The 13,618-nt window shown below is 47.4% G+C and overlaps 6 protein-coding genes across 6 annotated transcripts; 3 read left to right on the top strand and 3 right to left on the bottom strand.

Moving 5' to 3' along the window:
• Positions 1-659: 659 nt before the first annotated feature.
• Positions 660-1,703, top strand: N7484_005061 (intradiol ring-cleavage dioxygenase; the record flags this gene model as incomplete). Its single annotated transcript, XM_057115481.1, has 1 exon — positions 660-1,703. One exon carries the CDS (start codon positions 660-662, stop codon positions 1,701-1,703), a length of 1,044 nt encoding a protein of 347 aa, XP_056975621.1.
• An 810-nt stretch (positions 1,704-2,513) lies between these two features.
• N7484_005062 (uncharacterized protein) lies at positions 2,514-3,323 on the bottom strand (the record flags this gene model as incomplete). Its single annotated transcript, XM_057115482.1, has 3 exons — positions 2,514-2,747; positions 2,797-2,988; positions 3,015-3,323. Coding segments are annotated over 3 exons (735 nt in total), but the record flags the coding sequence as incomplete, so codon positions are not given.
• Positions 3,324-4,801: 1,478 nt separating this feature from the next.
• Positions 4,802-6,418, bottom strand: N7484_005063 (NAD(P)/FAD-dependent oxidoreductase; the record flags this gene model as incomplete). Its single annotated transcript, XM_057115483.1, has 3 exons — positions 4,802-5,725; positions 5,775-6,340; positions 6,406-6,418. The coding sequence occupies 3 exons, from the start codon at positions 6,416-6,418 to the stop codon at positions 4,802-4,804; spliced, it is 1,503 nt and encodes a 500-aa protein (XP_056975623.1).
• Positions 6,419-7,058: 640 nt separating this feature from the next.
• N7484_005064 (NAD(P)/FAD-dependent oxidoreductase) lies at positions 7,059-8,688 on the top strand (the record flags this gene model as incomplete). Its single annotated transcript, XM_057115484.1, has 3 exons — positions 7,059-7,071; positions 7,127-7,698; positions 7,756-8,688. The coding sequence occupies 3 exons, from the start codon at positions 7,059-7,061 to the stop codon at positions 8,686-8,688; spliced, it is 1,518 nt and encodes a 505-aa protein (XP_056975624.1).
• Positions 8,689-9,473: 785 nt separating this feature from the next.
• On the top strand, positions 9,474-11,189 carry N7484_005065 (uncharacterized protein; the record flags this gene model as incomplete). The annotated part of the gene is made up of 4 exons (XM_057115485.1): positions 9,474-10,246; positions 10,299-10,532; positions 10,588-10,835; positions 10,891-11,189. 4 exons carry the CDS (start codon positions 9,474-9,476, stop codon positions 11,187-11,189), a joined length of 1,554 nt encoding a protein of 517 aa, XP_056975625.1.
• Positions 11,190-11,874: 685 nt separating this feature from the next.
• N7484_005066 (uncharacterized protein) lies at positions 11,875-12,922 on the bottom strand (the record flags this gene model as incomplete). The annotated part of the gene is made up of 3 exons (XM_057115486.1): positions 11,875-12,476; positions 12,542-12,785; positions 12,854-12,922. The coding sequence occupies 3 exons, from the start codon at positions 12,920-12,922 to the stop codon at positions 11,875-11,877; spliced, it is 915 nt and encodes a 304-aa protein (XP_056975626.1).
• Between the last annotated feature and the right edge of the window lie 696 nt (positions 12,923-13,618).

A 13,618-nucleotide genomic window follows, 5' to 3' on the forward strand; every position in this document is an offset into this window, starting at 1 on the left:
TGCAAATATGCCAGAGCCATTCAGGGGAATAGTAATGGTAAGAGCCACCTAGGTGTACGTATCACCTCCGGTGAGATCTGCATCTGCAGAGACCTAAGAGAATTCCTGTAGACTATTTATAAATATTTTTCATTCGTTCAAATGTCTTCTCAAAGCAACAAAAGCCGCCATTAATATATTATATCTTGAGAAAAGGGTAATGCTTGACAGGAGATGATCTTAATATTGCTGAAGCATGTTCAAAACAGTAAGAATATACCTATGCTCATAGTGGCTTGATTAAGCCTGCAGAGAGCTCGGCTGGGCGCGGGTCGATCTCATATGGAGCCGCATAGTCATTGTCAGAGCTGCTAGCAATGTTGCATTTTCACTAGCCTACAGAGTAGCGGTAGATCTCTCACCACTACCTGGGACCTACCCGTCTCTGTGGCTGTATCGCACCCACAGACGTTCCAGGTTTATCCAGAAGTTTACGTATGCTCATCCAGAATATCTCATCGTAGCCAAAACATTGGCTCCTTCCTCTTCTGTAGTCCTGTTTCTATAATTGGTTACTCCGATTGAAGCCTATAAAGGCTGGCCTATAGTAGATACAAAACTTAAGAATCATACCGGAACAAAAAAAAACATCCTCAAGCTATCCCAGACAAATCTTTACTATGCGGTTCTCTTCTGTGTTTTTGTCATGCAGCTTGGCTTTCGTGGCTGCTGCCCACCCCGGCCCCCATGCTGAGCCATTGGAAGCTGAAATGGCGCACAAGGCAAAGCTCTCCGCCCGCTGTGCGCAGCATGTCGCTCAGTTTAACGCAAAACGTTGGAAAAGGGACCTCGGCGCGCCTGGAAACACCACTGTCCAGATTCATACGCAGGCCCCCTTTTACGAGATTTTGCAGAATGACACTTGCGTTCTCACCCCTGAGGTCACTGCAGGCCCCTACTACTGGCCACGGTCTCAGACCCTTCGGCAGGATATGACCGAAGATCAGGTTGGAGTGCCTCTGTGGCTAGATATTGGAGTTATGGATATGGCCACCTGCGCTCCTTTAGAGGGTGTGATGGTTGACTTCTGGCACTGCAATGCGACGGGAAGCTACTCTAGTTTCACCGAGTTGTCTGCCAATACCAAGTTTTCTCAAGTTCTTGCCGAAGAGGGCAAGAACATCTCGGACTTTGTTGTGGGCAGCACGGACATTCATACCGACTCCGAAACTTGGCTTCGGGGCATGTGGCCAACTGACAAACATGGAATGATGCAGATGAAGACTATCTTTCCAGGTAAAAGAAAAACCCCCATGTCACGCGATCTCAGACAAGAGAAGTTCTTTCAAGCTAACATGTCGATATCGGTAGGTTTCTACATTGAGAGGGCAATCCATATCCACGTTCAAGTTCACACCGACTGGACTACTCGCGAAAACGGAACCCTGGTCTTCGAGAACACCGTCAGCACCGGACAATTGTACTTCGACGAAAAGTTGGAAGAGAAGATTATGGCATTGGAGCCTTATGCCTCCCATACTCAAATTAACCGCACCCGCAATGATGTGGATATGGAGTTTTCCAAGGGTACTAAGAATGGGTACAACCCAATTGTCTCCGTTGTGCCTCTCGATGAGCATGACCTTTCGAAGGGATTGATTGGATACATCACAATTGGAGTGGATACCTCGGCTGTTGAGGATGAACATTGGTCTGCATCTTAAGAGCCATCTTGGGTTTGAGGGACAAGGGCAGGATCTTCAAAGCTGCTTAGGCGTCTTCAACTTGAGTGCACCGGAAACTATGTTATCCGCCACCCAGCTATGAAGATGATTTGCTGCCATTTCGTTGGAAAGACAGCTTCGTAAAAGACAGCCAATTCGAAGACATTTAGTTAGAGACATTCATTTATAGACATTCATTTATAGACATTCATTTATAGACATTCATTTATAGAAATCCATTTATGGAAGTTCATTCATTGACACACGCCTGCTTCTCTCTCTGTACGCAAATCCACCTTAGTCTTCGGCGCTTGTTTATCGGAACTGGGAAAGGAGAGCAAGAACGTCTGAAATATCGAGCTATGGAGAGCTATGGAAGAAAGAGAAAGCGATCTAAGACAGACAGGAGCTGCAGAGCTGGATGTAAGTATATGTTGTGCGAATCTTGGGTCCCTCCTTGCAGCTAAAGGCTTACGCAAGAAAATAACCCACAGCATGTTATGTACGCCCCCTCGGGGGCCTCATAGTCCAGCCATGTAACGACTGAGGTGGTAGTCACACTGGATCTTGAGGATAGAGGCTTCTGTGCGATGTTGTTTGGCTCGACTAAGCAGGATTCCTCGAACTCCCATGGCTATTGAGCCCGAGAAATTGCCGTCAACCCTATATCTTTCAGACCAGTAGGTCCCTCATGCTGGATCAATTGGGCTTCATATGGGGCAAACATGATTTAAATCTTCAGGCGCAAAGCCTATGCGTAGGGTTTGATAATCATGTTATAACGGTGGAATTTGGACCTGAATCAGCATGCTATATGCCATCTGCAGTCCGCCATATGCTCGGAGGCTGATTGAAATGATGCTTCGACCCCTTTTCGAAGTAGGTGACACAAATGAATGCATTGATCATCGTGCAGGCGATCAACAATATAGCTGTCGATGCGAATAGGCCCAATGAAACCCGGCAAGAGATTAAGCTATAATCTGAACTATATAGTGACAATAGCGTTTTGACCTGATTGCCAATGAGAGCGCTCATGCACAGCTACGTGAGTTAGCACAAGAAGACAGATAGAGTAGAAAGATCCTCTTACCATAGGGAAAAACATTGACTTTTTCATCTCTTTTCGGCAGAAAATGGCAGCCAGAAATAGTGCCATGATTGCAACGGGAACCATGGCGGCGTTGAGGATGAAGTCATTGTCAATTTCGCCTAAGACGAGCAGGACTTCTACTTGACTTCCAAAGATGAAGAAGAAGTCAAATTTTAGCAAGGTAACGTACACCTACAGCGGGCCATTAATAAATAGACCTGCGCGAAGACAACGTATGAAGCGTAGAGAGTCACCTGATAAGTGTAGAGCTTCCGGTACATCTGTGAATCGGCGCTGATATCCTTATAAATCGACCACGAGAACTCCGCTCTCAGCCTCCACGTCATACCTATCATGGAGATCACCGCCATTCCCATGATAGTCGGCACAAGTATCAGGTGAATATGAAAGTACTCGAAAATTCCGCTGCTCAAAACGCTCCTTACCCACCAAATCTGTAAGATTCCCCACGACAACAGGCCCACATTGCAGAAACATACTCCGGCAAGCTGGAAGATATTTTGCACCTTAGTGCATCATATGAGAGGGCAAGTTCATAGACAAGAGCAAAAATAGCCAATCCGAGGAAGGCGCGGAAAACTGATCGTCAGGATTTTCCAACTTTTCCCGGTGTAGATCACTCACGATAACAGGTAATATTGATAGACTGTGGTTTACGTGCGGAACAGCGTTATCAAGTCCTTTGTATGTGTATCATGAAATCATGAGATCGAAATCAAGTATTTACATTATCAAAACAATTTTGCATCATGAAGGGCAACTTGATTGACCACATTTTGGACTTATTTTCAACGCCCGAGGGAACATCGGGATATGCTTACCGGTATCCACCCTCGTACCCACCTTCTCATATCCAATAATAGAGGTCTCTCAGAAATTTGGAACGCGCTGGGAAAACATAGAGTTACTCTCACCTGCCCAGGTGCTCTTCTCTTGCCGATCTGAACGATATCTACTTCAGAGACCCAGGACATTTTCCAGCAACTATTGCTACTCTTGTCGCCAAATTACGACCAATGAACTAAGTATGCGGATTCCCTCAGCTCTCTTGTCAACCCCCCGAGAATCATTTTTCGGAGAGTATGCAGGGCCTCTCACAAACCATGGCGTGTGGCCTTGACCATTTGCGTGGCCATGGTCCTCCCATTGCAAAAGGCTGCAAAACTCAAAGTTCGCATCTTCACTTTTGCTCGGGTTAATGATGGTTGATATGGACCCCAACCCTAGAAGAGCACACCCCAAGCTCGGCAACAGCTGCTGACGAGGAGGATTTGCTTCTTGAAACTTCCATGGTAAATGTTTGTGATTTCACTTCGTTCGTGAAGGTCGTCATATCAATCCCATCGATATTTCGGTATAATAAAGAAATCTATGCTTCTTCTACCTTGCTCACGGTGATATATTCTCGGATAAAAAGAAGATTTGATGGATCGAAAATTATTGTGTCCCTAGGAATTTGAGGTTCTTATATCTAAGAGCAGCTGCAATCGCTACTGCTTTTAGCCTTTCAATGTACAAAGCCCTTTGTGTTGAAGACTTAGTATCCATAAGACACCAAGACTTGTTTTGAACAATGGAACCGCTGCTTGAGTTGCCGGTAGGTGTCATTATGTCAAGTTTGACAAAGACCTTGTAAATACAAATAATGAGAATTTCGCGTTACGGAAGCTAAAAATAGACACTTTTTTGGAGTCTGCACTATGCTGATCATCGTGAAGTCGAGAACTCGGGTGAAGGACAATAGTCAGTCGATAGACATTGAACATTATTTCGGTGTAAATGAAGCTCATTATGGATTTGATTGCTTAAATTGGATTACTTTTCATCAATTAATGTGCGCTGAGATCCTGATAAACTAATGACGACGATTAGATTCAAGCTAGAGTTGTGACTGATGTTAGTTACTCGAGTATGTACAGTCCGAAAACCTTTCTTTTAAGACTCGCGTTTGATTTTGTCAGCCGCCTGCCTCTTCCTGTTCTCTTCACTCTCTGTGAAACTTCCCAAAGACATTCTCGACAAATTCGTCGGGGCTTAACCGTGCCAGTCTCTCATCTGTAAGGAAATATGCTTTAGGGAAGCCCACAGGAATATCCTTCCCAGACACCATCTCAGCCAAGGACTCCCCAGTGAGCCAGGATTTGTCCATTCCGTGACCATTGTATCCAGCAGCAATCCATTCATCCTTTCCTGCTCTCCCAGTCACACTCTCACTAAGCTTGCCTACCAATGGTAGACCGTCCGCAGTAAAGCCCATGATGCCAGACCACATCTTCTTCACTTCTGGTGCTGTGTCATTCCAGCCTTCACGGAATATGGATGGTAAGATAGTGGCGAGATTTTCAGCAGGAATGGGTGGAAGGACTGTATCGTCGCTCACAAAGACTTCCTGAGCTTTCTGTTTCTCGCCTCCAATAAAAATGTCGCCTGAATCGGGGTCTTGGGTGATGTAGTACAATGTGTATGACCATACACCCGTTTCTGGGTCCATGATACTTTTGCTAAGGTAGTTCCAGGAGACGCTTGACCCTTTGTTTGGAAACCCTTTACCGGCAGCCTGTGTCGACATGGTTCCTCTGAATGGAAACAGCTTTCCACTCAGGCCAGGGAGCAGGTGGGCTGCATGGCCATTGGTGCAGTGAACCACCTTGGTAGCCGATATGGTGCCTCGTGGCGTGTCAAGTTTGTATGAGTAGGGATCCTCTGGGGATTCAGCTGAGAAGGAAATACCAGTCACTGGCGTACATGCTTCGATTGTAAAACGATCGGAGTACCTTTCCAGCAGTATCTCGAATATGCCAGTAATCAGCCGGTATGGCCATAATGCACCAGCGCCATGCTGTTCCATAACACCATATAAGTTTTGATAATTATATTTCTGCCACGTAGATGAGCGCCAGTTCATGTGCTTCAAAGCCATAAAAATGACTTTGTTCAATGTCAAGGTCATATCTTACCTCCAAGGCTTCCTCCTTCCCTAGTAGAACAGACATCCCTTTAAGATCGGGCAGTGCCTCTTCGAATGCAGCCAAGGCCAGTCGTGCCTCTTCGAGAGATTCTTCATCTCCAATGACTGACGTGGTAGTCACTTCTCTGAACTTAGATTTCTCAGCTAGATCGCCGCCAAATGAAGCGACGACATCCCTTAGCCGTTGCATGCTAGCTAAACTGAATCTGGCAACTTCCACAGCCTCGTCAGTGCCCAAAGTCGCTGATACCAAACCAAAGCTCTCCAGGCAGTCTGAAACAAGATGGCCGCCATTACGGCCAGTCGCACTACTTGTCACTTCACGAGCCTCCAAAATGGTCACCGTCTTTCCAGCCAATGACGGGTCTTCCAACAGTGTCTTGGCAACACTGCAACCTGTGATTCCAGAACCAATAATAGCAATATCCGTCGTTGATGGTAGCTCTGGAGACTGTCTAGAGGAGATCGTAGGATGCGGCGGCTCTTGCCAGAAAGCAGCGGTGGGGTTGGGTCTTGGGAGCAGCGGATCGGCCTTGAGACAGGCCACGAGTGCATCTATAAAATCCAACGATCATGTGAGTGGGAAAAGCCCGCGCTATCAGATAGAATAGTAGACCAACCTTTTGAAAACATGGCTCAGGTGGTTGACAGGGTGACTGCGTCAGCTGATGCCTGGAGTTACCAATAGATAAGCTCAATTGGATTGTTGATGAGTGAGGGTAGTGAGTGGAAAGAGCCAAAAGGTCCGTGTGATACCCCGTTATATAGCGGCTTATCCTCTTCAAATCCCCTGGTCCCTGTTTCTATTTCAATAGAGAAAGTCCTGCCGAAACAAGCTCACGCTGTTGATTATCAGATGCGACGGTGTATGCGGGGTGGGACAGATAAGCACCGGCCCATTTCATGTGCGTTGATTGGCTGGCATCATCGGGGTGGGGCTGTGACCACACTACGCCACACCCTGACCAATGGTAGCACCGTGGGGATATAGATCAGCCTCACATCATAAAGGCATATTATAAACTTAGTGCCCGGCCCCGATTTTGGCGATTAGGCCACCTCGACATGATGGCATCAATCACAGGACATTTTTTGGTAACCAATCATTGGTATGTGCCTAGGACCAGACCAAAAATGTGACCGCCGGTTCTCCGGTTACCGGAAATCATGATCTGGTTTATTTAAACCTCGAAGTGGTCTTTGAAAGCCGAAATCTCGAGATTCTCTCTTCAACAATTTTCTGACTACCTGAGTGCGAGGGCCGCGACTCATGATGAGTATCACCAGTGAGTACTTGATCCTTCCTAGCCTGAGAAGACAGAAGCTGAAATTAATTTTTAGAACGAATGCAAGCCCTGCTGAATAAGCCGCCTGGGCTCCCACATCCTCGACCAACGGTGTCAGCCTGGCAGGAACCACGTCATCCGACAGTTGGGGCAACTCAATCGTCCAAGCTACCATCTGAAGTCGACGTTGCCATCATTGGGTCTGGGGTGACTGGCTGCGGCGTCGCGTACACACTGCTGAATCACCCAAATGCTTCAAAACTCCGGGTTATCATTCTCGAGGCGCGCGAAGCAGTCAGTGGTGCCACGGGCCGCAACGGAGGTCATCTTGTGTCAAATGCAGATGACCTATTTCCGCCAGTGGCTGAAGCAATGGGGATGGAAGAAGCAAAGAGTGTAGCACATCTGAGCGAAAGAACAATTGCTCGGTTGAAAGAGATTGTTGCTGGCTTGAGCAAAGAGGATCAAACAGCAGTAGAACTGCGATGTCTGGCTAGTACCATTGTGTTTGAGGATATGGACACTTTTCGGGAAGCTCAACAGGCGATTGAATTTGTCCAGCAAAATAAGGACCAGTCAGCTTACGCACTACCAGAAACGATGGTTTCCGTGGAACATGCTATTGAAGTGAGTATGCAGACGCCCATCATCATTTACCCCCTTCTAACAACATTTTGCATTCAGAAGTGGAAATACACCTCGAATATTGTTGGTGCGGCTCAACAAACGGGTGCCGCTGCATTGTGGCCATACCGCCTGTTTACAGCCCTGTACAAAATTCTGCTGGAACAGAACCCCGGCCGATTTACATTGGAGACCAACACGCCTGTTACTTCTATCATCCATGATTCGAAGGCTGCTAAAGATAACGCAGCGTATTTGCTTCAGACACCTCGAGGATCAATTCGAACTCGCCATGTCATTCACTGCACAAACGGCCACGCCGGCCACTTGATCCCGGGACTGGTAGGGAAGCTGTGGCCAGTACGGGCGACTATGTCGCATCAGAAAATGGGACCCTCATTTCCACAGCTAGGGGGCCAATTTTCTTGGACCTACCGAAACAAGCCAAGTCTAGATCCATCCACGGGCATCACCGATATCGGATTATACTACGCTCAGCAAAATGCCCGGACAGGTGATCTCTGGATTGGTGGTGAAGTACAGAAAATCGATGAAATGCTGAGCGCGGATGATTCGGTTGTTTCGGAGCTTGCCAAAAGGAACCTATGCTCCGTGGTGCCTAAGATTTTGCATGGCTCTGGGCCAGTTGAGCCTATATCTGTCTGGTCTGGTATCATGGGCTTTACTGCTGATGGACTACCACTGGTTGGGCAGCTGCCTCCAGCTTTTACAGAGCGTGCGGGTGGTGGTGAATGGATTGCCGGTGGCTATAACGGGCATGGTATGGACAAGGCCTGGTCATGTGGCGAAGCGGTTGCTCAAATGATTCTGGGTGAGCAGCCGCCATCATGGATGCCGAAGTCATTCTTACTAGGTGAGGGGAGGCTTAAGCTCATCATTGAGCAAAATGAGCAAAGTCTGCCATCTATGTTTCTCGAAAGAATGGGGATTCTTCACGGCGACAGTACTGATTCTCTCATGTCTCGCTTATAAAGAACTGATACTGCGTGAATGTTTATATTAGATATATAAGTAGGGCTTCAACATAGGAATTCATGGAATAGGACCTGTAGCATGGGTACTTCTGATGATCGCATCTTTCTGTGGCAAGATTACTAGCCCTGAGGGGGACATATGAGAGCCCTCCTTGACATTTACTCCTTTGTGCATGAACTTTGTCCTTTGATATTCAACCACCGTTCGTTAAATATTGCGTCCACGGGTGTGGTATGGCTTGAAGCCATGTAAAATGGGTCTTTGAATAGAAAATGCAGAGGAAGAAGATGCTCCCAGATGACATTCATCGCCGTTGGACTGACGTTGTTCCCACCAGCGTCTCACAGAAGATATCCGAGCACAAGGAAAATGCCCAAAGTGCTATAAAAGAAGTGCCAGCTAAAGTCCAACATGGTAAGAGTGTTTAAGCAAATGCATAGTCAAAGGGACCTTTGGTGACTCTTGCTATTTGATGTTCGGAACCCGGAATTAATAGCCAAGGGCTTCCATTTCTATCTGGCTCTGACTTTTTCAATCTCCAGCAAGTTTAGTATCTAGTATCTAGCTGACAGCATATTTTTGATTCAGGAAGTAGATCTGTGGATGATTAAGGTGGGTATACCTAGTAGATTCGGGCCGAGTCGTGGTGGGGCTTTTTAGGAGGCTTTTCGCGCTGATAAGAGAATAAGATGACGCGGCTGCCTGGTCCAACTTTATCAGACAACCTTTGCAGGTTGTATCTTTCTTTCTGATACAACCTTCCAGGACAGGGCCTGCGAAAGATGTCCACCACTGTTATCACCGCCGCGGTGAATACTGGGGATGCTGTCCCTCTGACCGACTTGATCACGTCGCCATCCGCACCCGCACCCGTAGAGAACGATAACAAAGAAAAAGGTACCCTGGAAGCAGCCAGCATCATCTTCATCCTGACAGGGGTCACTTTTATCAGCGTCTCTGGTACAGGAATTCTTACCACCGCGCTACCACAGATCGCCCGGGACATTAACCTCGACAATGACCTCTTACTGTGGCCAGCATCGGTATATGCTCTCGCGGCAGGGTGTACTCTCCTTGCCTTTGGCGCCGTAGCCGACATCGTCGGCTCCAAGTATATGTGGCTCCTCGGAAGTGGCGCCTCTACGTTCTGGATCCTGGGATGTGGACTCGCCCAGAGCGGCACTCAGTTCATAGCTTTTCGAGCCATGCTGGGCATCTTCGTGGCCATGTGTCTGCCCACGTCAATGAGCTTGGTGACAGCTTCGTTTCCTCAGGGGCCGAGGCGCAATGTTGCTTTTGCGGTGACTGGCATGGGTCAGCCACTGGGTTATGCAGCCGGATTGATCCTCGGGGGTGTATTGACTGATACCATTGGTTGGCGTTGGGCTTTCTATATCACGACAATTCTGAACTTCTTCCTATTTATCGCGTCGATATTCATGTTGCCGAGCACAAAGCCTCACAAGGTCTCGCTCAATCGCGTTTTAAACGAGATCGATTGGACTGGGGTCCTCATTCTCTCGGTTTCCCTAGGGCTACTGTCCTATGTATTAGCGTATGTATTAGCGATTCGCAAATTTCTCCATTAGCATGCTAAGTTTTTGCAGGATGATTACTCTTAGCTATGAGAGAATTCACGATGCGCAAAATATCGCCATTTTGGTAGTATCGGTTGCATTGCTGCCAACATTCACCTTCTGGATGCACCGACAGGAGAAGCGTGGAAAACCTGCCTTGATACCAAACTCACTATGGCAAAGCGTGCCATTCCTTTCGGTCTGCATATCAATGTTCCTCACTTGGGCGGCATTCAATGCTTTTCAATACCAGTCCACTTTATAGTACGTCATCTGCACTTTTGTCTGGGTTTCAAATTTGATACTAAGTGAGAAATAGCTTCCAGGATATACAGGATCTTTCCGCTCTTCAAGCCTCCATCCGATTCCTACCGATGGCGGTGCTCGGTGTTCTTACCAATTCGGCGACCGCATACTTGGTCACCAAAGTCCAAGTCAATGTTTTATTAGGAATTTCGGCACTGATAACTTCTATATCACCGATCTTGATGGCCCTTGCCAGTCCCTCCTGGACTTATTGGACTGCGACATTCATTGCAATGACATTGAGTCCGCTCAATGGTGACGGTAAGCTAAGACTGCAAACTTATAATACCGCAAATCAATATGCTGACCTTCCTAGTCCTTTGGACCGTTTCCAGCCTAGTCATTTCTCGCTATTTTCCAGGAAAATCGCAGGCACTGGCTGGCGGTGTTTTCAACACAATCTCCCAGCTGGGTAACTCGGTGGGACTAGCAATCACTGCCGCGATTGCAGCCTCGGTGACTGCCCATAAAGACAGCTCTGGTTCTGAGGAGGCTCTTCTACTAGAAGGCTATCGCGCAGCATACTGGACGATCTTCGCTGCCATGGTTCTTGTATGCTTTTCCAGCTCAATTGGCCTTCGCCAGCTAGGCAAGGTCGGCATTAAACAGGATTGAGTGCGATGAGGAAATCCGCCATCATCTTTATCCTGCAATGTCAAGTCCTATGCGATAAGCGCATAAGATATATAATTTACACATTCAGGATTGCTGTGAAACATGGGAAAAGCAGGCTTGATAACATACATAAATTCTCGGCATCGAAGTTCCAAGACAGAACAGGCTTGTCTGATCGCAAGCTCATATAATTAGGTTATATCGTGCCTTGTGACTAAATTAATCTACACCAAAATGGTGATCAGCCTGACACTGCATTGCGTTACGTAGTCACATCCAGTCATAAGATCATTACGAACATTTCCTTCCAACTATCTGCGTAGTTGAGAAGAGTATGAATTAACCTGGGGCTTGGGCCAGTGGGCTGTCCTCACACGACTAAGCCTATTTTGAAAGGGGCTCAACCAAAAAGCAAACCTGATTACTGCCATTTAAGCAAAGTATCTCCTCTGCCTTTTCATTATCCGCGGGCACACCGTCTCCGAAGAGAATATCCTTGGATCTGGGTCGACCGGATGCCAAGAGGATTGTCTCTCTGGCGCCAAAAAAAAAGTATCTGGCGTGGTTCATTAATGAAGGCTGATGTGTCAATGAAAGATTCCCCTATGGGCAAAGCTTGCTATGAGCTTTAGATTGAAGATTTCTAAGTTCTGTTGGTCCTGGATCACTCCAGGGCTAATTACTACTACACGTTGACGGTATCACCACCTCCATACCAAAGACGTCCTCTCCGAATCACCAAGTTCTGCTGTCCAACATCCCATTCACCCCCCTTGGGGATGGTGCCATTCGCCTGAGGCCAGAACTCACTTTCCAGTTTCTTATTGATGGTCTCGATTTTATCCACCAGCAATTTGACGCGCGCACGATCAAGCTCTGCGCCTTTCGTTCCCTGCACGAGAAAATCATCATTATTGATGAAGCGTGCGATGGTCACATGTGCCGATGGAACGATATACCGCGAAGCCACCGGGAGTTGGGCTTGTCGGACCATCTGGAACACATCTCGGCGGAGGTGGTGATACGAATAGTCATCATTGTCTTCATCTTGCGAATTTTCACCCGCAGCTGGAACAAAGCTTAGTGCCATTGCAGAGGCATCGAAGCTGACCATCGGCTTCAAGAGACGTGATTTGTGAGCAATGGGATATTCAGCAATCTGAGCTGCAGTTACATCTTTGGAAGCCTGCAGGATTTGAACTAGCTCCTCAATCTCCTTTTCGGTCAGGGAGTGGGCAACTTCCAACACCGTTGTGTGCAAGTTTTCAGGGGGCATAAGCCAAATCGCTGTTTTAAAGTGTGTAAGTTCCAGGGACTGGGTTCAGGGCTCAAACGTCATCCAGGAGGCTTACAAGGGGAGATCTCCTTCAACTCGCTTTGAATAAAGCAGATTAGATCACGTATGTGAGGAGGGGGCCTGGCCCAAATCACAAGGCAGTTTCGAGGATCAAGATATCCATCTTCCTTTCCCGGGCCATCCAGTCGACTCAGGATAGGGTCCAAGGACCACCCAGGAAAGCTGTCTGCTAGGATTTTCGTGCCCTGCTGCTCATTTCTAGCCACACGATGATCTTGATATCGCGATTGCAACGCAGTCTGTGCCAAAGTAAACAAGGTCAACGATTCGCGCCCTGAAGCAATTTATGGACATATCAATGACTTACGGGATCATCGTTGGTCTCTTTGATCAAGACCTGAAAGGGATTGTCCTCAAATAAGGCAAGCGGAGACATGGTGAAAAAGGCTGAGGAAATTGATCGGTACTCTGTTTTCGACCAAAGTCCAAAATGCTTTGGGATGGTGCTGCTTATTAGTAACTCCTCTTCGTGAGATTAAGATGCTTGGCACTTACGAATTATTCATGAGTCATGTACTGAAATAACTGAAACACGGCTTCAATCTTCAGCAATGAAACAGGATACGAACAGGATGGCCCCGCAGTGGGGAACTTCCCCAACGTCACTAAGCTTATTTTGGAAGCGAGGATATCATTTTCTTTGTGGCTTCTTGCTCAGCCACGATAATACATAGGGGACCCAAGATAGGGGGTGAACAGAATGGACGTGATTGGGATACCCATGGTTGAAAGTGGTAAAGGGCGTGCTAGTAATGTTTCTTCGGAAATTGGCAGGTCTGCGATTGAACTATCGCGGTCTCCAACCGGCTGTGCATCCTTTCTGCTCGCAATTCAACAGGTAGTTTGTAGCATTGCAACATATCATTGTCGTGGTTCTAGTTCCCGCAGCACTTTAGTGCTTCCATGGTGGGATCTCAGGATGTACATATTGCAGCAGGCCTTTGCACGGACCAGGGCCCAAATCGGGTCTACCCGATTAGTCAGGTGATGGCGATACACGTGCCCTCGGCCCTCGGGGTTTGGTCATAAGCATCGAGCTTACGAAGAATCAGGCTCCCGGTTCTCGGAGCTA

The sequence above is a fragment of the Penicillium longicatenatum genome (assembly GCF_028827895.1).
Source record: "Penicillium longicatenatum strain IBT 33135 chromosome Unknown contig_2_segment0_segment0, whole genome shotgun sequence".
In the NCBI taxonomy this organism is placed as follows: domain Eukaryota; kingdom Fungi; phylum Ascomycota; class Eurotiomycetes; order Eurotiales; family Aspergillaceae; genus Penicillium; species Penicillium longicatenatum.